This window comes from Dreissena polymorpha, chromosome 5 (assembly GCF_020536995.1).
Source record: "Dreissena polymorpha isolate Duluth1 chromosome 5, UMN_Dpol_1.0, whole genome shotgun sequence".
Lineage (NCBI taxonomy): Eukaryota > Metazoa > Mollusca > Bivalvia > Myida > Dreissenidae > Dreissena > Dreissena polymorpha.
In genome coordinates, this window is record NC_068359.1 from 5,517,151 (window position 1) to 5,543,384 (window position 26,234).

A 26,234-nucleotide genomic window follows, 5' to 3' on the forward strand; every position below is an offset into this window, starting at 1 on the left:
TTAAAAGAGAGACCTGAAGACCTGAGCTTGCGCTTGATGTTAATGAATAGTTTTCCAAGAGTTGCATGACCTAGTGTGACTAGAAGAGGGATCTGACAACCTGTAATCAGAAATGCATGATATTTGTTCTTCGATCTGGAAGATTGAAATATCAGTATCAGGTGCATCTGTAGTGATGCATGAAATGAATTTGTGTATTGCGATTTGCATGATTGAGCAGAAATCACTGTTGGAATGAAGAATTATGACAACTTTGTTTTGCTTTTACATTAATCTTGGAATTTTGTTGGAACAGATTGTGGTTGGTAAGACCAATCTCTGACTCTCGCTTCTGTTTGGAGTCTTGTATTATGCAGATATGTACTGTGGTCCAGATTGAAAACACTATCAAACATCTTCCTCAATTATCATAGACCATTTCATCCATTTTTTCTCATCCATTTTTCTTTCTTAAGTTTAATTATCAGCTTTGAGCAAAGCACATTTGTGGCATGTTAACTGCTAAGAGATGGAGATGACAAAAACTATGTTTTTTTCTGCATGATATTTCAACTTTCTGATCTTACCAAATCTTATGTAATGGAGATTGGCCATGTTAAATAAGCTTTGTCACACCATGTTCATTTTCATATGGCCTTGTCCTTTGTCCTATGGCATTTTCTAATCATTCAATGTTTGACATATTTTGTTTGTGTAGAACTTACTTGTAGATAGCCTGTGTGTGCCTGTTGTTTGTGAGTACAGAGAATGCTTGAGGATGCTGTGCTTGAACTGGTTTTCAAGTTCTATCCTTGTTCCAATCATGGGCATTAAATAATATAACAAGCATGGAATTCTCTTTTGATGTGCCATTTATTATTGAAAACTATTAATTGTTGACACCAGTAAAATGTTTTATTATCTTGCTTTTACTGTTATTATTTTAAGTATCTGCAATTAAGAGGAGAATTTTTATGATAAATTCCATAATTGTTTGGATATTTTGTATGATAAATTCCATAATTGTTTGGATATTTTGTATGATAAATTCCATAATTGTTTGGATATTTTGTATGATAAATTCCATAATTGTTTGGATATTTTCCCATTATGACATTGGCATGTGAATTTGTAGCAATCAAGGTCGGTGAACCACGCCCTATCACTATTATGACCTCCACCACCGGCAAACCTGACGCACCTTGCAAGGTCAAGGTCACCAACCCTAGGGGTCAAACAATTGAATTGCCCACCAAGAAGATCCCCGAGGGTTACACTGCTACCCTTGCCCCACAGGAAGTTGGACCTCACCGTGTCAACGTTGATTTCAACGGAAAGGAAGTTCCCAAGTCGCCATTCAATGTTATGGCTGAACCTGCCATTGATTTTAGCAAGGTCAAGGTCACTGGACTTGAATCTCGTAAGTTTTAAGTTTCAGTGTTTATGTTACAGGATATATTTATCAAAAAAGACACGATTGTATTGCTTTTTTCCATCATCTTTGTAAATAAAGAGTTAAACATGTCCTTCATTATTTATCGAATTGTTTTTCAGCTGTTGAGGTAGGAGAAATCCGTCCAATCACCATAGATACAGCAGAGACTGGTGTTGTGGACGCCCCATGCCAGGTGATCTCCACCAACCCTGCGGGTCAGGTCAGGGAACTCCCAGTGAAACCAACTGGAAGGGGATACCAGGCACAGTTTGCTCCGTTGGAAGATGGGCCGCACATGGTGGCCGTCAAGTATGCCGGAAAAGAGGTGCCAAAGTCGCCTTTCTCAGTGAAAGCCATCCCACAGGGGCCGCCAGCTTCAAAGGTGAAGGTTTATGGACCAGGTCTGGACAGCGGAAAGGCCACAGAGCCAGCAAAATTCACCATTGATACAAGAGAGGTTACTCAGCCTGGAGGAATCGGCGTCACCGTCGAAGGACCTGCAGAGAGCAAGATAGAATGCGTTGACAACCAGGATGGAACTTGCGACGTCACTTACTATCCTGAGGTTCCAGGGGAATACAGCATCAATGTCACATACGCAGATGAGCATGTACCAAAGTCGCCATTCAAAGCGAAGATTACCCCAAGTGGTAAAATTGACCTTAGCCGTGTCAGGGTCTATGGACCAGGATTGGAACGCGGTAATTATTGTGTGCAACCCCCTGCATGAATTACCCAGAATGCCTTCTTGAATTGTTTGTCTAGTTAATACAAAAAATAAATAAATACAATATTAGTTTCTCTGTGTCTAACATGTACCATCGCATGATGTTTACTGCTGTTTTTTACAGATTAACATAGAAATAAATTTTATGGAAAGTTGAATGCCATTGTTTGCCTTGTATTTTATACAAACATCTTATTCTCTTTCTTTCATTTTTCTCAACTATAGAAATAACCTTTTAATTTTATTTCCTGTTTTGAAAAGCTAGCTTTCCCTTTTCCTGTTATGATTTCATTTTATCAATTTAGTTTTTTATTGGATGTTCTTTGTATATATGATATGCAAGCCCTCCTATGTGATGTACTTAACATTGAATGCAATTTATAAGTTTTTAGCTGATCTCTAGGAAAAACCAGGCTTAATGTAGGTGCGTAAAGTATTGTCCACTCCCAGATTAGCCTTTGCAGTGACATTAAGTTTGCACAGGCTAATTAGTGACAACATTTTCCCCTAGATTGGAGTTTCGATGAATAGAGACTTCTTTAAACAAAAAATTCCATAAAAGACAAGTGTTGGTCCTTATTTGCTAGTGAGAACTAGCAGTCACTTCACAGGTTTATCTCGGTAAATACTTTCAGTGCGGGAACCGAATTTTAAAGGCCTTTGCAAACAGTTTGGATCCAGATGAGACGCCACAGAACATTGTGTCTCATCAGGATCCAAACTGTTTGCTTTTCTGATAGTATTCTTTGAAAGAAATAGAAGAAAATGCCAATTTTTGAAATTCTGCAAACAACATTTTAGCAGACGACGAATTTCCCAGCATGCAAAGGGTTAATACTTTACACATTTGCATTAAGCTCTATTTTCCTGAGCATTGTATGATGTAGATAGTATTTGACGGTAATGAAGGATGTTACTGTGAAAAAAAACCTGTACTAACTTAGCCCTGCTTACAGATGCAGCAGCATACATTTACGAGAGTTGCTTTTTAACATTTTTTGTGACATGTATTAATATTTACATTTAATTCCAGAATATAAACTTTCTTTTTGAAACAAAAATTATTTAACATGCTATCATTCCTGTTTAGTTAGGTGTGATTTCCTGTGTTTATGCAAATCCAATGTGCAATAGCTGTGAAAAAGAGTGCTTAGATGTTCAATCTCACTGTGATGTCACTACAATTGTACCGGTATTATATTAATTGCAAACACGATTCATTATTTTTATACTGTTAACATTTTTTTGTGCTCATGTTCTATCTATTTCAGTCGTACTTTTGTACTTGCAGACTGTTTTGACACATTTTACAGGTGTTCTTTTTTATGGTATTCCAGACTGGTCAAACTAAGTTCTGACTGGTGTTCTATTTCAGATGTCTTTTTGGAGTCTCCGACTGGTTTCACTGTTGATGCAAAGTCTGTGACGCCAGTTGGCGAGGGCAAGGTGCGTGCGATAGTAACCAGTCCGTCTGGTCAGCGTACTGAGAGTCTTGTGAAGAACAACAAAGACGGAACATATGATGTTCTCTACACTCCGTATGAACAGGGTTGGTAGCAATGCCTCAATCTATTTTAGCTTATTCATAATAATTATAAGGCTTGTATATGCTGCAGCAATTATGTGTAATTTATTGTTTTGTATTATTTATTATTACTTAATTATTAATTTAAATGTATAACATTGTCATTTAATGAATGATTTGATAAAAATCATATTTTGAAATTTATTAAATATTTTTCATAAAACATTTGTTGTATAAATCTATCTGTATTTAGAAAAGTCTACTACATAGATGTTGTTTGTGTGTGTGTGTGTGTTTATACTACAAAAGATTTTAGATTTTGTTTGAGGAAATAAGATTTTGGTTAAAAATTACCAACATTGATTAACATTTTATGTAAGGGCCAAGAATGGTGTAAATATTCACATTAAATCAGCATTTCTTTGTTAAACAGTTTAAATGAAGATATAAGTAATCAATTATATCAAAACTATTGTTAAATGCTTTGTTTTCCTTAATCAAAATCATGACTGAACAGATTCGTGGAAAAAACCTGGCACAATCAACGTTTGCTGGTGTAAAATATATTTTATAAGTGGCTGGATATACATTTTAAGAGAACTATGTATTTGTCTTTTCATGTAGGCCCGAATACCATCGATGTAACATATGAGAACTGCCCGATTCCCCAGAGCCCGATCAAGGTCAGCGCAACCCCTGGTTGCGATGCCAGCAGGGTCAAGGCATACGGTGATGGCCTTACGGGAGGATATACAGATGTCAAGCAGGTCTTTACTGTTGACGTCAGGGTAAGTCAACGGGAAATGCATAAATAATTAAAGTACTCAAAATTATGTTTTTTAGTTGGCTCTAATGTAGTCACAGATTTTTTTTCCAGTTGAATTTTGTTAGTCGGTGTCAAACAAAGCGATCATGTAAAGCATCATTTTAAAAGATTGGTTGTTATCAAATAAATTAAGCATAATTTATTGTATAAATTGTCTTTCTTGTCCATAACCTAAATTACATGTGCCCATAACCAGCTTCACATGCCTGTCAATGTTCCTCTCTAGGGAGCCGGTCAAGGTGGCCTGGCCCTGGCCATTGATGGCCCCGCGGAGACCCAGATCAACTGCAAAGACAATCGCGATGGCACCTGCGAGGTTGAGTACATCCCCATCAAGAAGGGAGACTATGACATCACAGTCAAGTTTGCTGATCAGCACATCAGAGGTCAGTGAACCTGGTGATAATACATAACTAAAACGAAAATTTGGGATCTGAAACAACTTTTTTCAATTTTGTCAATTTACCAAAACGTGAAAAGGCCCCTTTAAAGCCTGATGGGAATTTATCTGCACATCCCTGGTCAGTTATTTCAAACATATTTATGAGTGTAATTCTTAGGAGAGATGTTAAGTACTAGTACAACGTGCTCAGTTTACCATCAAACAACTTTTCACAAAAGAAGTCATACTTCCCCATTTCACACACCCCTGGCATTTTTCTAGTCCGGCTTAATCACTACAATGATATTTTATGAGATGTAAGAGTTTTACAATGATATTTTATGAGATGTAAGAGTTTAATTGCTTGAAGTAGGGCATACTTTCAAGTACATTAAGTGCATCTTAGCAAGCCTGCGCTGAGTGAGGTATTCAGATCTAAGGGCAATATCTAATTTACTCAGTTTCTTTATTAATAATGGATTGTGAGTATTTTCCATCCACAAAGCATACACCAAGACCTTATTGTTTGGTTTGGACAATAAACTTCATACTTCATGAACAAACCCTCCAGGCCAGTTTATTCAGCTATTTGCACATAAAATGGTATATTAAGTGTTATTACCTCCATGTTTATCTTTCTTTGTAATTTGACCTGTAACTGAAAATAATTACAGCAATGTAATTGTATATGTAAAAAACACACTGTTTTTGTTAGGGTTATTTTTCTTGATATTTGATACTTAATTATACACCATCATGAATACATGGTATCTTGTAGCTGTTACTATACTTTATACTGTGAGTAAACTTAACAAAAATCTGACTTTAAGGATATGAAAGGCATTTTGAACTGTTTTGCTGCAAGAATTTACTTTCTTTTTCAATTTTACTTTATATAGGCCTCAATGTTTGTGAAATTGCATGGATACATGTATAAGGATTATTGTGAAAAAAACCAATATAGTTTTATTTTTGTTGGTGAAACATTTCATAAATGTGATCTGATTATTAATACCAAATCAACTCATTTGTCATAGGAAATATAATTGTAAAAAATGCAGTAATGGATAATAATTTTCTGCTGTATATGTTTAAAAACAAGTGGAGGGTTTCCATAAACTGAAACTGAATAAAGCAAACAACAATGGAAAAATTGGAGTGCACATGTGAAAAATGTGGGAAAAAGTCCTCTCAATTCCCCAAATGTTTTCGTTGGTGTGGACCTTACAGGCACCAAGAGCAATGTTCATGTATACAGAAGCTTGTAAAACAACCCTCTAAGAGACACCTGTCACCACCAAGGGACACAACTAAATCTCATGACTCTCCCTCCGGGTTTCCAGGTTCCCCATTCAATGTGCCCATCGCTCCGACTGTGAATGCTTCCAAGGTCAGGTGCTACGGCCCAGGGCTCGACTCAAGGGAGGTCACCGCTGGCAAGCCGGCAACGTTCATCGTTGACACCACGGAGACTGGCGAGGCTCCTCTTGATGTGACGTTCACTGACTCTACTGGTGAGTTGTGGTCTGACTCTTGATGTGACGTTCACTGACTACTGGTGAGTTGTGGTCTTACTCTTGATGTGACGTTCACTGACTACTGGTGAGTTGTGGTCTTACTCTTGATGTGACGTTCACTGACTCTACTGGTGAGTTGTGGTCTTACTCTTGATGTGACCTTCACTGACTCTACTGGTGAGTTGTGGTCTTACTCTTGATGTGACCTTCACTGACTCTACTGGTGAGTTGTGGTCTGACTCTTGATGTGATGTTCACTGACTCTACTGGTGAGTTGTGGTCTTACTCTTGATGTGACGTTCACTGACTCTACTGGTGAGATGTGGTCTTACTCTTGATGTGACGTTCACTGACTACTGGTGAGTTGTGGTCTTACTCTTGATGTGACCTTCACTGACTCTACTGGTGAGTTGTGGTCTTACTCTTGATGTGACGTTCACTGACTCTACTGGTGAGTTGTGGTCTTACTCTTAATGTGACGTTCACTGACTCTACTGGTGAGTTGTGGTCTTACTCTTGATGTGACGTTCACTGACTCTACTGGTGAGTTGTGGTCTTACTCTTGATGTGACGTTCACTGACTCTACTGGTGAGATGTGGTCTTACTCTTGATGTGACGTTCACTGACTCTACTGGTGAGTTGTGGTCTTACTCTTAATGTGACGTTCACTGACTCTACTGGTGAGTTGTGGTCTTACTCTTGATGTGATGTTCACTGACACTACTGGTGAGTTGTGGTCTTACTCTTAATGTGACGTTCACTGACTCTACTGGTGAGTTGTGGTCTTACTCTTGATGTGACGTTCACTGACTCTACTGGTGAGTTGTGGTCTTACTCTTGATGTGACGTTCACTGACTCTACTGGTGAGTTGTGGTCTTACTCTTAATGTGACGTTCACTGACTCTACTGGTGAGTTGTGGTCTTACTCTTGATGTGACGTTCACTGACTCTACTGGTGAGTTGTGGTCTTACTCTTGATGTGATGTTCACTGACTACTGGTGAGTTGTGGTCTTACTCTTGATGTGATGTTCACTGACACTACTGGTGAGTTGTGGTCTTACTCTTGATGTGATGTTCACTGACTACTGGTGAGTTGTGGTCTTACTCTTGATGTGACGTTCACTGACTACTGGTGAGTTGTGGTCTTACTCTTGATGTGACGTTCACTGACTCTACTGGTGAGTTGTGGTCTGACTCTTGATGTGATGTTCACTGACTCTACTGGTGAGTTGTGGTCTTACTCTTGATGTGACGTTCACTGACTCTACTGGTGAGATGTGGTCTTACTCTTGATGTGACGTTCACTGACTACTGGTGAGTTGTGGTCTTACTCTTGATGTGACGTTCACTGACTACTGGTGAGTTGTGGTCTTACTCTTGATGTGACGTTTACTGACTACTGGTGAGTTGTGGTCTTACTCTTGATGTGACGTTCACTGACTCTACTGGTGAGTTGTGGTCTGACTCTTGATGTGACGTTCACTGACTCTACTGGTGAGTTGTGGTCTGACTCTTGATGTGACGTTCACTGACTCTACTGGTGAGTTGTGGTCTTACTCTTGATGTGACGTTCACTGACTACTGGTGAGTTGTGGTCTTACTCTTGATGTGACGTTCACTGACTACTGGTGAGTTGTGGTCTTACTCTTGATGTGACGTTCACTGACTCTACTGGTGAGTTGTGGTCTTCCTCTTGATGTTACGTTCACTGACTCTACTGGTGAGTTGTGGTCTTACTCTTGATGTGACGTTCACTGACTCTACTGGTGAGTTGTGGTCTTACTCTTGATGTGACCTTCACTGACTCTACTGGTGAGTTGTGGTCTGACTCTTGATGTGACGTTCACTGACTCTACTGGTGAGTTGTGGTCTGACTCTTGATGTGACGTTCACTGACTCTACTGGTGAGTTGTGGTCTGACTCTTGATGTGACGTTCACTGACTCTACTGGTGAGTTGTGGTCTTACTCTTGATGTGACGTTCACTGACTCTACTGGTGAGTTGTGGTCTGACTCTTGATGTGACGTTCACTGACTACTGGTGAGTTGTGGTCTTACTCTTGATGTGATGTTCACTGACTCTACTGGTGAGTTGTGGTCTTACTCTTGATGTGACGTTCACTGACTCTACTGGTGAGTTGTGGTCTGACTCTTGATGTGACGTTCACTGACTACTGGTGAGTTGTGGTCTTACTCTTGATGTGACCTTCACTGACTACTGGTGAGTTGTGGTCTTACTCTTGATGTGACGTTCACTGACTACTGGTGAGTTGTGGTCTTACTCTTGATGTGACCTTCACTGACTCTACTGGTGAGTTGTGGTCTTACTCTTAATGTGACGTTCACTGACTCTACTGGTGAGTTGTGGTCTTACTCTTGATGTGACGTTCACTGACTCTACTGGTGAGATGTGGTCTTACTCTTGATGTGACGTTCACTGACTCTACTGGTGAGTTGTGGTCTTACTCTTGATGTGACCTTCACTGACTCTACTGGTGAGTTGTGGTCTGACTCTTGATGTGATGTTCACTGACTCTACTGGTGAGTTGTGGTCTGACTCTTGATGTGACGTTCACTGACTCTACTGGTGAGTTGTGGTCTTACTCTTGATGTGATGTTAACTGACTCTACTGGTGAGTTGTGGTCTTACTCTTGATGTGACCTTCACTGACTCTACTGGTGAGTTGTGGTCTGACTCTTGATGTGATGTTCACTGACTCTACTGGTGAGTTGTTGTCTGACTCTTGATGTGACGTTCACTGACTCTACTGGTGAGTTGTGGTCTTACTCTTGATGTGACCTTCACTGACTCTACTGGTGAGTTGTGGTCTGACTCTTGATGTGACGTTCACTGACTCTACTGGTGAGTTGTGGTCTTACTCTTGATGTGACGTTCACTGACTCTACTGGTGAGTTGTGGTCTTATTTTTGATGTGACGTTCACTGACTACTGGTGAGTTGTGGTCTTACTCTTGATGTGACGTTCACTGACTACTGGTGAGTTGTGGTCTTACTCCTGATGTGACGTTCACTGACTCTACTGGTGAGTTGTGGTCTTCCTCTTGATGTGACGTTCACTGACTCTACTGGTGAGTTGTGGTCTTACTCTTGATGTGACGTTCACTGACTCTACTGGTGAGTTGTGGTCTGACTCTTGATATGACGTTCACTGACTACTGGTGAGTTGTGGTCTTACTCTTGATGTGACGTTCACTGACTCTACTGGTGAGTTGTGGTCTTACTCTTGATGTGATGTTCACTGACTCTACTGGTGAGTTGTGGTCTTACTCTTGATGTGACGTTCACTGACTCTACTGGTGAGTTGTGGTCTTACTCTTGATGTGACGTTCACTGACTCTACTGGTGAGATGTGGACTTACTCTTGATGTGACGTTCACTGACTCTACTGGTGAGTTGTGGTCTTACTCTTGATGTGACGTTCACTGACTCTACTGGTGAGTTGTGGTCTTACTCTTGATGTGACCTTCACTGACTCTACTGGTGAGTTGTGGTCTTACTCTTGATGTGACGTTCACTGACTCTACTGGTGAGTTGTGGTCTTACTCTTGATGTGATGTTCACTGACTCTACTGGTGAGTTGTGGTCTTACTCTTGATGTGACGTTCACTGACTCTACTGGTGAGTTGTGGTCTGACTCTTGATGTGACGTTCACTGACTCTACTGGTGAGTTGTGGTCTTACTCTTGATGTGACGTTCACTGACTCTACTGGTGAGTTGTGGTCTGACTCTTGATGTGACGTTCACTGACTCTACTGGTGAGTTGTGGTCTTACTCTTGATGTGACGTTCACTGACTCTACTGGTGAGTTGTTGTCTGACTCTTGATGTGACGTTCACTGACTCTACTGGTGAGTTGTGGTCTTACTCTTGATGTGACGTTCACTGACTACTGGTGAGTTGTGGTCTTACTCTTGATGTGACGTTCACTGACTACTTGTGAGTTGTGGTCTGACTCTTGATGTGATGTTCACTGACTCTACTGGTGAGTTGTGGTCTTACTCTTGATGTGACGTTCACTGACTCTACTGGTGAGTTGTGGTCTTACTCTTGATGTGACGTTCACTGACTCTACTGGTGAGTTGTGGTCTGACTCTTGATGTGACGTTCACTGACTCTACTGGTGAGTTGTGGTCTTACTCTTGATGTGACGTTCACTGACTCTACTGGTGAGTTGTTGTCTGACTCTTGATGTGACGTTCACTGACTCTACTGGTGAGTTGTGGTCTTACTCTTGATGTGACGTTCACTGACTACTGGTGAGTTGTGGTCTTACTCTTGATGTGACGTTCACTGACTACTTGTGAGTTGTGGTCTGACTCTTGATGTGATGTTCACTGACTCTACTGGTGAGTTGTGGTCTTACTCTTGATGTGACGTTCACTGACTCTACTGGTGAGTTGTGGTCTTACTCTTGATGTGACGTTCACTGACTGCTGGTGAGTTGTGGTCTTACTCTTGATGTGACGTTCACTGACTCTACTGGTGAGTTGTGGTCTTACTCTTGATGTGACGTTCACTGACTCTACTGGTGAGTTGTGGTCTTACTCTTGATGTGATGTTCACTGACACTACTGGTGAGTTGTGGTCTTACTCTTGATGTGAAGTTCACTGACTCTACTGGTGAGTTGTGGTCTTACTCTTGATGTGATGTTCACTGACACTACTGGTGAGTTGTGGTCTTACTCTTGATGTGAAGTTCACTGACTCTACTGGTGAGTTGTGGTCTTACTCTTGATGTGACGTTCACTGACTACTGGTGAGTTGTGGTCTGACTCTTGATGTGATGTTCACTGACTCTACTGGTGAGTTGTGGTCTTACTCTTGATGTGACGTTCACTGACTACTGGTGAGTTGTGGTCTTACTCTTGATGTGACGTTCACTGACTACTGGTGAGTTGTGGTCTTACTCTTGATGTGACGTTCACTGACTACTGGTGAGTTGTGGTCTTACTCTTGATGTGACGTTCACTGACTCTACTGGTGAGTTGTGGTCTTACTCTTGATGTGACGTTCACTGACTCTACTGGTGAGTTGTGGTCTGACTCTTGATGTGACCTTCACTGACTCTACTGGTGAGTTGTGGTCTGACTCTTGATGTGACGTTCACTGACTCTACTGGTGAGTTGTGGTCTGACTCTTGATGTGACGTTCACTGACTACTGGTGAGTTGTGGTCTTACTCTTGATGTGATGTTCACTGACTCTACTGGTGAGTTGTGGTCTTACTCTTGATGTGACGTTCACTGACTCTACTGGTGAGTTGTGGTCTTACTCTTGATGTGATGTTCACTGACTCTACTGGTGAGTTGTGGTCTTACTCTTGATGTGATGTTCACTGACTCTACTGGTGAGTTGTGGTCTTACTCTTGATGTGACGTTCACTGACTCTACTGGTGAGTTGTGGTCTTACTCTTGATGTGACGTTCACTGACTCTACTGGTGAGATGTGGTCTTACTCTTGATGTGACGTTCACTGACTCTACTGGTGAGTTGTGGTCTCACTCTTGATGTGACGTTCACTGACTCTACTGGTGAGTTGTGGTCTTACTCTTGATGTGACGATCACTGACTCTACTGGTGAGTTGTGGTCTGACTCTTGATGTGACGTTCACTGACTCTACTGGTGAGTTGTGGTCTTACTCTTGATGTGACGTTCACTGACTCTACTGGTGAGTTGTGGTCTGACTCTTGATGTGACGTTCACTGACTCTACTGGTGAGTTGTGGTCTTACTCTTGATGTGACGTTCACTGACTCTACTGGTGAGTTGTGGTCTTTAGTTGTTGTTGTTTTGAATCCTTGAAATTATCCTCACATATATGAGGGTAATTAAAATAATGAAACGCCAGAAGCATGATAGACGGAGAAATTTTTGTTAACATACTTAACTCTTTAGTCTTTATTTAATGGCATAAAACTGATTGCGTTTACAATGAGGACCAATGCATCACAATATTGAAAATAAAAAAAAAGAGGAATGCTTGAGTGACCAACTTGAAATGAACAATACAAAGCATTTTGTATTTAAAAAAAAAGTCAGAAAAACAGAAGATTATATCCTGTTTGCATTTACTGCTTTTATTTATCATGAAATAATTTTTGTTTCTAACATGAGTTATGAAGTAATTAAACTATTTTGTGTGTGCAGCATTTTAACATTTCAACTGTTATGCAAATTTAATGCGAGACATTTTAAAACATTAAATATCACATATACATCGTAGTTATTTGCTTTATCATGTTTAGGTACACGCCAGCCAGCTGACATTATTCCAGTGGCCGAGGGCAAGTTTGAATGCACATACTACCCAGTGGATGAGGGCAAATGCACTGTGGATGTCAAATATAACAACCAGGCAGTGCCAAACAGGTTTGTACTTGCAGCGTAGCATTCATGGAAATAAGGGTAACAGGTTTGTACTTGCTGCATAGCATTCATGGAAATAAGGGTTGGCGCAAATGTTGAATGCATTTCTTTAGAACTAAATACGATACCAAGCTCACCTGTACAAAACTTAAAATCTGTGCAAGGCCTTTTAAATTTTCACCATGGTGCAGCATGTGCTAATTTTGATAGAACATTTTTTCCATGAGAATCAGCATTATTTTCTGCTCACAATTTATTTTAATGTTAGTTTAGTTTGATAAAAAAAATTGCTTTCACAAAAGTTTGTATTTAATGACAAGGCAGATTATAATTATCCCTGATGAATTGCTTTATTTATGCTCGATATCCAGGTACTCTTTAGGTTAATTTGACAAAATCACTTTTATTTCCTAACAAGAATAGAAATCCAGTTTAGTTGAAATCAATTCAATACATTCGTAAATTTCCAACTGTATTTCAGCCCATTCAAGGTAGTCGCTCAGCCAGGCTCCCCTGCAGACAAGGTTCGAGTCTCGGGAGACGGTATCAAGCCCACGGTACTGGCCAGTATGCCAGTACAGTTTGTCATCGACACCCGCGACGCTGGGGTACCTGCTGACGTTGATGTTGTCATTCAGGTAGTGTGACCTTTTGATTTGTATGCAGAGAGGTTGTGAAAAAAATCCTTAGTTCATAAGTACTGTAACAAAACTTGGTCTGCCATTTTAAATTTGCATGCTCATCTTGAAAACTGTGGTTTTTAAATGGAATATTACATAACTGTAATATAATGTTGGCTTATTTTGCTTAAATATGTATTTAACAGTGATGAACATTCATTTAGTATTCCATTTGTTACAAACAATGTGACACTATACATCATTTAGTATCCCATTTCTTACAAACACTGTGACACTATACACCAAAACACACAAATATTCATAGATAAACCAATAAAATAATAAAAATATCTTGTTAAAGAAAGCACAAGAGTTAGTCTAATAAACACCAATGACAAATTCAAATTCATGTATATCATTGCCATTATGCCTTGTTTGTTTGTCAGGGTACCTCAAGATTGCCTTCCAATACAAATATGTTTTGCTACAAGAGTATAAAGCAGCTTTTTTATTGACAAAAGTATCTAACCAATTGTGTAATTATATCCAATGTCTCTCCAGAGGCCAGATGGCACCTTTATTCGTCCGATGATCCAAGACAATGGCGACGGAACATTCACGGTCCAGTACACGCCAGAGGACTGTGGCCCATACATCATCAGCATCACGTACGGAGGTGAACCAGTGAGGGGGGTACCATTCAAGACCACCGCCATTCCCACGGGAGATGCATCCAAGTGCAAGATCACTGGTATGTGATGCTTACTCATTAATAATCATAATACTTGTCAAAATTATGGTTATAGGTTTATAAATATTGTTATCATACTGCATGCACTTAAATGTTTCCACATGTGTCATTGGCCTTCTGAAATTGTTGTAAATAAATCTGAAAATCTTTTATTCAGATTCAGAGATATTTGAATCTGTTACTTGAAATACATTTTCTGACAATTCTTACTATTCTCAGAATTCATTTTTTATCTAACGAAATGTTACTTTCTTTGTAATGAACAAATTCATATAGATAAAAATTGAAATACTTCTTGAGGAAAATCCACTTTAGGCGGAAAGTGTAATCTCTGGTTATCCAGTGTGAACTGCACAGGCTTATCTGGGATGATACTTAACCCTTTCAGTGCGGGAACCGAATTTTGAAGACCTTTGCAAACAGTTTGGATCCAGATGAGACGCCACAGAACCTGGCGTCTCATCAGGATCCAAACTGTTTGCTATAATGATAGTATTCTTTGAAAAAAAAATCGAAGAAAATGCTAATTTTAGAAATTTAGCAGACAACATTTTAGCAGACGACAAATTTCCCAGCATGCAAAGGGTTAACACTGTTTTCTCAGAGTATGACTTAATTTCTGTTTTGGTTGCAGACGGTCTGCAACAGACAATACCAGTTGCCAAGGAGACAGTCATCACTGTTGACGCGTCACAGGCTGGAACAGGCAAGGTGACCTGCCGTATCCGCAGCCCGACAGGCGCTGAGATCGACATCGATATCATCGAGAACACCGACGGCACCTTCAGCATCAACTTCACCCCCGCTTTCCAGGGTGACTACAGCATCAGCATAAAGTTTGGTGGCCAGAGCATCCCGATGGGAGACTACATCATTCAGGTGAGAGTACTCTCCCTTGCATTCGCATGGTATTTATATAAACTTGTTCTGGGAAAACGGTGCTTTATGCATGTGTGAAAAGTTTTATTCCATATTATCCTGTGCACCAGCCTATCTGGGACGACACTTTCCGCTTTAATGGAAATTTTTGTGTTAAGGAGGTCTGTTTTAAATGAAAATTCAGTGTAGGCGAAAAGTGGTGTCCCTGATAAGCCTATGCGGAGTGCACAGGCTAATCCTGAATGACACTTAACGCGCATGCATAAACCCCAATTTTCCCAGAACAAGTCTTATATGTATAAATACATTGTCTCTCTTGTGTATCATGTGTATCTCTCTTGTGTATCATGTGTATCTCTCTTGTGTATCATCATTCAGATCTGGCTTCTTTCCCTTGCAATTCCATCAGCAAGGTAGATTTATCTTTCTTGCCTTTTATAATGGCAAGATTTCCTTCCCTTCCTTGAAATGCATTTACTTTGTCAGTAGTAAGAGCTATCTTTCATCATATGTACAAGTAGTAAGAGTTGTTGATCATTAAATAGGTATGAGTTCTCGCTAATACATCCATTACATATTGGTTATTTTTAAGTCTTGCATATGTGCATGTCTTACATTGTGTAGCACTTTGCTTCACAGGATTTATATCAAAACTAACTCATTAATTCTTAGTCAAATATGCTGAGATATTTAGCTCTATGTGAGTTGTTTTTGCATAATGGTATGATTTACATAATACATTTATAAGAAGATGAAAATGCTATTACTGAGAATTTTATGATCTGGTGCTATTTAAAGCATATTTGCGATGTATTGATAGGAAGAATATCTTGTGTAATGTGAAGCGCTCTTTTCTTATTACATTTTGAGAGATGAATGATGTGAAATCTCTAGGAAGGGCTCTTGAGATCTTATTTTAAAGACTCCTGGTTTCCTGTTCTAAGTACAGTTTCCTGTTCTAAGTACAGCAGATTATGAATACATTTGCACCTGCACAAAATACGCATAGATCAGTTTGCATGTTCTGTTTAATATATGCATGAACATTATACTTCTTTTATTAGAGTTGTATAATTAGTGCTGTAGAAGCTTGATAAATAATATGAAATGATATGTTTTTTTAAATTAATATACCTATACCTGGTTTTTTACCTATCCAGAAAATGATACAAGGATTGTATTCAGTATTTTCCGAAAGCATGACATGATATTTTATACATATAGCTTACTCATTTAATTATACAAGGCTATCAACAATAACAAAGATGTTAACAAATGATATGTTATTTATGATACTTGAAAAAAAATTCTGCATGATATAAAAGCAACAAGTAAGTTTGGCAGACTTGATTGCATCATTTTTTGCAATTATTTTAAGACATAAATGCATAGTAAGAAAGAACACAAAACAAAATTAAAAGTACACAGTCATTTTATTCATGTTTGTATGAATACTGTTAAATAACATGTATTGGTAATTTAGTGTAATATTTTGGCAGTTTATTGACCGCAGTAAAAGATAGTTAGAATTCCACTGGTTTTCAAGAGTTGCCACATGGAATTTTTGAAAAATCTAGGCATCAATGACAGGATGGTGTCACGCTTGCTTAAAGTAATTACAATTTATTATTATTATTATTTTACATATGTACCACGCATAATCTAGTATATATATAGCTCCATATATACTATATCCAACCTCCATTGAAAATATCAATACTCCTCAGTATATATATATCTCCATATATACTGTCCAATCTCCATGTATTATACTCCTGAGTATATATATAGCTCCATATATACTGTGTATAATACTCCTCGTATATACTCCATGTATATACTTATCTCCATAAATCCGCTTCGGGTCGCCTTTGTCCGAGCAGACCCAAAGCATCTAAATGCAAACTTAAGAATGAACATTTTGAAATGAAATTTTGTGAAATGTGCCAAATATAGGATGGCTTCCCTCCAAAACTGATTATCTCCAAAAGGAGCCATATTAAGGAGAGGAGAACCACCCATACCTATATAAAATATTGTTAACTTGTGAAATAATGTATAATTGTTGACAGTGACACCATCCCATCATGAGCGGCCTAGAATTTTCCGTGGATATGTAACTGCGGCACCTAACAAAGATTAGAATATATAAAATAGTAACCTTTTATATGAACAAGCATTTAATAGAAGCAAACACAGTTTCTACATTCATCTTTAGCATTTGATATTAGCAAACACATGATCTCCATAAAACACAGACAGTTCTCCAAAGAAATTTTGGTAGTGATGGAGTCTTTGCAACAGTGAAGTCAGTGTTCAGATCCAATCGTCACCAGGTCTGCTGCAGAGGTTTGAGCAACACTTGCATCTCAGCAGCGTCTAGGTTTTTTGATGTTTTTGGTGACCATCTGGAACTGTTGCCTGTGCATGGAGCCATGGCATGTTTTCTGAAACATAAATCTCAAGCGCAGAGAAAGTAGGATTCATACAAAGCATCCAACAAAACAATATTTTTTCTGGAATAAGTATGAAATTCAACAATATCATGAATGGGTGTGGCGGGTGGGTTTTTAAAAAATTTCAGTTTTTTCTGTAGGTTGAAGCCTTGGAATCCAATGCCAGGAAGGAAGTGATCTCAGAACTATTTATAGAATGGGCATTAACTCTTTTTAATCAGGAAAGAGAACTCTAGTTCATCAACATATAGTATGCCCAAGATACTCTCCCTTGAAGGGTCCACATTTCTGCTAAAATAAACTGGGTTTTATTGTTTAATACAATAACCCACATTATTTTAAGACATAAATGCATAGTAAGAAAGAACACAAAACAAAATTAAAAGTACACAGTCATTTTATTCATGTTTGTATGAATACTGTTAAATAACATGTATTGGTAATTTAGTGTAATATTTTGGCAGTTTATTGACCGCAGTAAAAGATAGTTAGAATTCCACTGGTTTTCAAGAGTTGCCACATGGAATTTTTGAAAAATCTAGGCATCAATGACAGGATGGTGTCACGCTTGCTTAAAGTAATTACAATTTATTATTATTATTATTTTACATATGTACCACGCATAATCTAGTATATATATAGCTCCATATATACTATATCCAACCTCCATTGAAAATATCAATACTCCTCAGTATATATATATCTCCATATATACTGTCCAATCTCCATGTATTATACTCCTGAGTATATATATAGCTCCATATATACTGTGTATAATACTCCTCGTATATACTCCATGTATATACTTATCTCCATAAATCCGCTTCGGGTCGCCTTTGTCCGAGCAGACCCAAAGCATCTAAATGCAAACTTAAGAATGAACATTTTGAAATGAAATTTTGTGAAATGTGCCAAATATAGGATGGCTTCCCTCCAAAACTGATTATCTCCAAAAGGAGCCATATTAAGGAGAGGAGAACCACCCATACCTATATAAAATATTGTTAACTTGTGAAATAATGTATAATTCAGGGCTCGAAATTAACACTCGCACACTCGCAAAATGCAAGTGAAAAATACCGATTGCGAGTTAAGTTTTAAGCCACTCGTATTTTTTTGCGAGTAAAGAAATAGTGAAAAAATAGTAATATTCAGGGCTCGAAATTAACACTCGCACACTCGCAAAATGCGAGTGAAAAATACCGATTGTGAGTTAAGTTTTAAGCCACTCGTATTTTTTTGCGAGTAAAGAAATAGTGAAAAAATAGTAATATTGCTTAATGCGTTCGACGTCATGAACGCTAAACCGTATGTCAATTTATAGAACGTCCGAATACCCGTATGCTTAAGCGCGCACCTTGTATGTAGACTGGTATAATATAGTACAGATACACAGATGGTATTGGTACATAGAACGTGAAACATTCGATTATTCACACGTGTTCATTGAACTTGAACAGCCATGGCGTTGAAGCGAAAAATAACTTGTTTCTTTTTGCCCACAGACGGAAATAACAATATAAGTAATAAGATAAAGCAACGTTAACCGTTGAGTAAAAAAACCCAGAAATTAAATCCTTCTACGAAAACATTAAAAAAGTGGGAAAAAGAACTTAATAAATAACAAATATTTGCAAGAATGTTTTTGATTTTGCGAGTTAGTATTAAAGCTGCTCGCAATGTTTTGCAAGTAGAAAAAAAAGTTAAATTCGAGCCCTGAATATTGCTTAATGCGTTCGACGTCATGAACGCTAAACCGTATGTCAATTTATAGAACGTCCGAATACCCGTATGCTTAAGCGCGCACCTTGTATGTAGACTGGTATACTATAGTACAGATACACAGATGGTATTGGTACATAGAACGTGAAACATTCGATTATTCACACGTGTTCATTGAACTTGAACAGCCATGGTGTTGAAGCAGAAAATAACTTGTTTCTTTTTGCCCACAGACGGAAATAACAATATAAGTAATAAGATAAAGCAAAGTTAACAGTTGAGTAAAAAAAACCAGAAATTAAATCCTTCTACGAAAACATTAAAAAAGTGGGAAAAAGAACTTAATAAATAACAAATATTTGCAAGAATGTTTTTGATTTTGCGAGTTAGTATTAAAGCTGCTCGCAATGTTATGCAAGTAGAAAAAAAAGTTAAATTCGAGCCCTGTAATTGTTGACAGTGACACCATCCCATCATGAGCGGCCTAGAATTTTCCGCCACTGCAAATTGGTTACAATTTGTCCCCCAAAATTATAGGCCTTAGCATTTAATAAACTTAATGTCGCTGCCAAGAAAGCTTGCGATTGCTTCACCTATACTGAAGATGAATAGTTCATTGCCAACATCTGACAAATGGACTTTATCAACATGGAACATTCCTGGGGTACTCAAATCAATTGATTCTATCAAAATTGCCCTTCCCCTAGCAAAAGATAACACATAATTTGAAATTGTGCGATTGATTTTTTGACGTTTGGAATTCATTTTCTTTTGATAAGAATTGTCAACCACTTCCCTAGTCCAAGATAATCTGGGAAGAATGAATACCCAAACAATCAATGAGTTAGGAAATATATCGAAAAGATACTGCAACTCAGATTTAATTATTCTTATAGTTTTACATTGATTTGTACTTGTGATGTTATTTCCCCCAACATGAAGGAAAATAATTTCAGGAGTTCGGCCTTTAATCATACCAAGTTGGATTACTGGATGCAAATCTTCAACTCTCAAACCACTCTGACCATCCCAGGAAATGGTGAAATTTTTAAACGTGTCCCTGTGTCTTGAATGGAAGCGTTCCCCTGCCCATCGAATATGTGAATCCCCTACCAGCCAAACTGCTCTTTTGTTGGTATTTTCTGATTTGTCAGAAGCCAGCAGTTGGATAAATTCTGGCACATCATGGTCAGATGGAACTTCATCTCTTTGCCTTTTTTCCTCATTTTCTGTCAGGTTTGTCTGAGCTTTTCTTTTTCTTCCAGCAGGTTTTCCTCTTCCAGACATTTTGAGATGTTTTTGTAATATAACTAATTATATCTCTGCAGATGAATGTAGATTTTTAAAAAATTTCAGTTTTTTCTGTAGGTTGAAGCCTTGGAATCCAATGCCAGGAAGGAAGTGATCTCAGAACTATTTATAGAATGGGCATTAACTCTTTTTAATCAGGAAAGAGAACTCTAGTTCATCAACATATAGTATGCCCAAGATACTCTCCCTTGAAGGGTCCACATTTCTGCTAAAATAAACTGGGTTTTATTGTTTAATACAATAACCCACATTATGTCAAATCTGAATATTCTGTTCTCTGTTAACCCTTTCAGTGCGGGAACCGAATTTTGAAGGCCTTTGCAAACAGTTTGGATCCAGATGAGACGCCACAGAACGTGGCGTCTCATCTGGATCCAAACTGTTTGCTATTCTGATAGTATTCTTTGAAAAAAAATCAAAGAAAATGCTAATTTTAGAAATTCAGCAGACTGCATTTTAGCAGACGACAAATTACCCAGCATGCAAAGGGTTAAAGTTTATGAATTTTTCATTGGCCACAATTATACGTTCCAACAGATTTTTAATGAGTAACCCACTGAACTATCATTCCACTCTATATATCTACTTGCACACTGATAAGTTACTGTGGGATATCATGCAACCACCAAGTAATTACCTATTTGGTTATGAAATGGTCAGAGGGATATCAACTGGCATGGCCTATCAGTGGTGTTTTTATCAGGTTATACCTATGGGTATGGGCCACTATGGAAGGCATTGCTAGAAAGAATGGAATACCAATGAAGTTTGGAATTTAGATCATCAGGTTAATGCTTGATTTTATGATTTTCTTGTTGCTAAAGAAACACTTGCATTGACCAATAAACTAGTTTATTGCTTTCTTATCATTGAACCACTGTGTAAACTGGCATTAATGCCAAATTCATGATCAATTAGAATTTTTAAATGATTTTTGTAGCTCCATTTGTTTTGCTTTTAGTTGTAAAGATTCATTAGAAACTGGGTCAGTCAGTAAGTTTGAAAGAGAAATTTTGTAAAAGAATATTAAGAAACAAAATCTGCATTAAAAACTGAAGACAATATTCATTCTATTAGAGAGTTATAACGTAATATAAAGAGTCACAATAAAATAAAAAAATCAAGTAACATAAAACATGAAGAAATGCATTTGGAAAGAATCTTGTATAGTATTGAAGGAACTCTTTCACAAACGAACAAAATCCATATCATAAATTAACAGATATTTGTTGGTTTTCGGTTTCACTGTTTAATTATAAGACGCACAAGTCCCTTAGACAGCAAAATTAGTATAAAAATATGAATTTAATGAGATTTTTTTTCTTTTGAATTTTAATTTTAAACTTAACTCGGGATCCTTTTAGACATAAAAAGTTCTTAAGCTATGTCATTTAATCTTTTGGAGATCCTGCTCTTATTCTTGTTTTATCAAGTATTAATGGGATAGACTGAGAGCTGATTTATGAAATGAAGTATACAGATTCCTTTTGTCTGTAAAATTTCATAATTAATTTTATTTTGTGAATTTGAATAGTTTTGGAAATGAGTTGAAACAAAAATACTTACATGTGTTTTCAGTAAATATCAAGCCTGTCAAGTATTGCTATACACAAATTCTGCTATGTAATTTCTACAATTTTCCTGAACATCTATCAACAAATTGTTTTAGTCTGCCAGTTTTTGTGGGGTTGAAAATTCTTTGAAATGAATGAGTTACAATTATGAATAACATGTGCAGTGCTTAGTTTTTGTCACTAAAATATGCAATCTACCGGTATATGAAATGCTGTTAATAAGTCTAGTTACTCAATCATCACATAAATTTATCATTTCTGTCAGTTTTCCTGAATGACACATGAGTGAAGAATTTTCATCACATGGCTAGACTTTGCATTTAAAAAAAATGCTTACACATTGGTAGTAAAAAAACCGTCTCTCACTATTGGCTTGCGATTAATTATTTTAATGATTGGAAGACCTGCTAACAAAAAATGCAACTAATGAAGTAAAATTGATTAATATGCCACCTAAAAATAAAATTGCTTTCTACCACCTAAGAATACCAAAAATTAGCATCCCTCTCAGAAGGAATATTAAAACAAAAACAAAGGCTACATTGCACTAAGAATCCCATGATCCTCTATGCCGTATTCCAACACAGGTATTGCATCGACTTCTTAGGTAAATTTCTTTTGAATGAATATTTGCTGAAAACTTCTTGAAATTGAATATCTGACATATGGACTAGTCTGGTGATACTACAGAAAAAAAACTTAATGTAGAATGAAAGAAAGGATTATATAATAGGATTATATAATTTTATTATTAACTTTGATTGCCTCAACTTTTTGTTTTAAATACATTCTTCAACAAAGTAATACTGAAGCTTAGAGGATTTATTAATCATAAAGGTATAGAAGGTGTTGTTGTGTTTTTCTTTTCTCTTTGAGATGCAACTTTTAATTTGTTACCTTTTCATGGATTATTAAATTATTTATTACTGATAGCGTGTTCAAATTCTTTAATTGAAAGTTCTTTAATTGAAATGCATTAATAGTAACAAGTATTTTCAGTATAAGTTTGTCATGTGTTTCAGGGTTTAAAATGGAAATTATTCAGATTTTCAAAATCATACTTTAGATTTTTACCAAAAGATATTAAATTAATGTACTTTTTAACTATACAATGCTGATGATCTTTTTCAATTACAATATAATTTTTTTGAATGTATCTCTTCGTACATTTAAAGCAAAGCGAAATATAATGTACACGAAGACCTCTTGTCATGAACATCTCAAAATGCAGTAGGAAGTCTATACTATTAACATTTGTGTTTATGAAATTTAAAGCTTCTTAAATTTTTTTTTTTTGGCTGTGCTTTAGTTTGAGTACCGGGTAAGACGTTCAGAAGTTATTCATTGCACATCCTGCAGGCTTTAGAATAAGGGTTTTAAAAGTTCTTTCAATTTGTATTCATCAAAGTCTTCAGTATTTAATTGCTTAAAAATTTGAGTAATTATAGAAAACTAAGTTTGTTTGTTTAATGAATGTCCTATGAGTTTAGAATTGGAATTATTATGTATTCAAGGCAGGTTTGTTCAGCAATTATTGTTTTCATACAACTGTTTGTAAGCATGCAACATTTGAGTTTTCCATTTAAGATCTAGATTTTTTAGTAATGACAATATTCATTTAGATAAGCACTAAACAGCAGATAGATTAGCTACAATTTGTAATGCTTTTACATCCTCATGTTCAAAGAAATTTGCAATAAGTTTAGAATTGCGATTAAGATAACTATTGCAGGCAATATATGCAGTATGGAAGGGTGTGCTTCTGACGCCAGTTTTGTGATTAAAATGGTATTACATCATGCCCCAAGATCTACAGGTTTTAAGTGCCCATGTTTATCAGCTATCAGTTTGCAACATAGAATTTTTGATAAAGTTGTCTGAGGTAACATTAAATCCAGAAATCATGTTGGATTTCCTACTTAGCAAGGATAATGCAGTCAGCATGGTACCAAGTTGAAAGATAACAAATGGTGCTGTTTTCGCCAAATGTTTTGCGATTTTAAATTAAGATTTCATAATGTATTTCACCAAAGAGCTGTTATAAAAATGCACAGTTTTAATGTAAGGTATAAATTGATAATAAAATTGAAGTTCTCCTGAAGGAACATCCGTAAGGGCATAATCCACTTGTGCACCAGACGGTGTTTTGGTTCTACAGGTTTTGTGTAAATAGATAATATATATTTAGTGTTGACTGTAAAACTTTTGTATATGATACAAAAATAGTATTAATTTAGTTAATAAAAGCAACAGTTTTTACACTAAAGTCACAGTATATGCCAATAATACAAATTACTTTAGGAAAGAAATGAATAAAATAAATGAAATAATGCGATGATCATTTTTTTGCACAAATTTTAATATTTTAATTCATTTTATGTATTATTTACAATTCTTATTACATCTTTTGCTTTGTTTGGTATCTTAGGGTTCCTTTATGGTAAGTGTGGTTTCTTTGGCCTCTTTAAGTCAGTTTGAAGCCTTCATTCAACTTTCTGTTATTCCATGGTCTCCTCTTATTGTCATCCATCGTACAAGTATACATGTATATTTGCATTATGATAACTGTTCTTGCTCACATGGTGTTTCCACTTAAATTTTGTCAAGTATTGAGCCCTCACTTATGTCTTTCATTTTGTTCATACTCAGATGAGCAACCATTTTCAGGAGATGATAATTTATTGACATGTCCAGTTATTTTCAAGTTATTATTGTATTCCTTGTACAGTTAATTGTTCAGGGTTTTTTCTTCGCATGTTGTTCTAATACCTTGGAATTGTGGCGAAGATTTTTGTGTGATTTGTGTGTGTGCATTATTTTTTCTTGCATAGTGCTTTCTCTCAAATTTTTATATGAAGTTTAATACTACATGTTGAAAGGTGAATACGGTGATACAATTCCCAGAAAGAATGGAAGGTACAAAAATCTTTAATGGCCAACTTAGCAATTTTTTTTCTCAGAAGTGTTTTCTAATTGTTATTTCCTGGGTCTATAAATTGTTTGGAATGTTAAGAAAACAAAAAAGTGAGCTAAAAAATAGACTAAAATATATTTAATTATCTCTGTTATAAATAAACACTTACTGCTCTTGATGTTTAAAATATCAAAGGTAACAAATCCCAGACACACAGGAGTTTTCTATCCATTTGAAATTGGGTTCCATTCGAAATTAAAACCTATTTGCAGCCTATAATGTTAATACAGTTGGCATAGTGCATTCAGGAAATATTACATGAATTGAAAGAGTTTAAAAAGAATTATTGTACAATAACTGCACCCATTATTTAATGATAAATATTGTTTGAATTGTTTCCTATCATTCGTGAATAAAAATGCATCATTATCTCTGGAAAATAAAATTATTTATATGTTATATTTCTAATTCGCTTTCTAAGTAATAATGGACTGAATGAAAAATAAAAACATTATGAAAATATTAAAAAGGATAAGTGTAAGATTTGCACATTAATGAATAGTGTGTATTATTCCTAACATTTTGTAATATTTTGAGTACCAATTAACCTGTGGCATCTTGACATGTAATTGGGATATGCTTGAATTTTTTGTAAATATCAAATGCAAATATAATCATCCAACTTTGAACAGGTATAGCTATGAATTCATAATAACCACATATCCTGGGATGTTATGTATGGAAAAAAAATACAAGAATGTTCTAAACCAAGATTAGACGATTTTATCTTTTACTTTATGTATGCATGTGTGCAAAGAGAAGTTTGAAGATCATTAAAATAAATGTTGTGGTGTTTAAGGTATATTTACAGAAAAATGTCTCTTAGTCCAATGATACAGTTATATCACTTTTGACCTTGTATTGTAAAACATTTAACAAATATAAACACCTGTCTGTCTGACCTTGGATATTGGGTTACAGAGTTAGATTCCTACCATAAGGTAACACATTTATAGTGAAAAAGTAACAATGTATTTTTTCCTTACAAGCACACATACAGATGAACTCTGATCAATGCCCGATCTTTCAAGTTGTTAGTTACATTTTGTGTATGCCTAGCAAATATGCTTTTGTGGCAAATTATACATAAATAATGATGATATTAGTTTGTTTGCCAATTGAGTGTCATGTAGCCTCCATCTTCATCTTTCCTCGTAATCTCGTGCTG

At 36.7% G+C, this 26,234-nt stretch overlaps 1 protein-coding gene and 1 long non-coding RNA gene across 9 annotated transcripts in view; one reads left to right on the forward strand and one right to left on the reverse strand.

Annotated features, from left to right (window-relative positions):
* The window catches only part of LOC127882338 (filamin-A-like), a 114,654-nt gene that overhangs the window by 61,955 nt on the left and 26,465 nt on the right, over positions 1-26,234 (forward strand). For 7 of the 8 annotated variants that reach the window (XM_052430908.1, XM_052430911.1, XM_052430912.1 and 4 more), the window contains 10 exons: positions 1,115-1,399; positions 1,534-2,115; positions 3,517-3,690; positions 4,291-4,454; positions 4,719-4,878; positions 6,218-6,388; positions 12,659-12,782; positions 13,261-13,417; positions 13,961-14,150; positions 14,785-15,029. In XM_052430908.1, coding sequence (XP_052286868.1) covers positions 1,115-1,399; positions 1,534-2,115; positions 3,517-3,690; positions 4,291-4,454; positions 4,719-4,878; positions 6,218-6,388; positions 12,659-12,782; positions 13,261-13,417; positions 13,961-14,150; positions 14,785-15,029 — 2,252 coding nt within the window. The remainder of the gene's footprint in view (positions 1-1,114; positions 1,400-1,533; positions 2,116-3,516; positions 3,691-4,290; positions 4,455-4,718; positions 4,879-6,217; positions 6,389-12,658; positions 12,783-13,260; positions 13,418-13,960; positions 14,151-14,784; positions 15,030-26,234) is intronic. The other variant, XM_052430915.1, reaches the window with a different exon arrangement.
* Positions 16,444-18,508, reverse strand: LOC127882346 (uncharacterized). Its single transcript, XR_008050510.1, has 2 exons — positions 18,292-18,508; positions 16,444-16,869 (listed from the first exon to the last, which is right to left on the reverse strand). It is a non-coding gene; the product is annotated as an uncharacterized LOC127882346 (long non-coding RNA).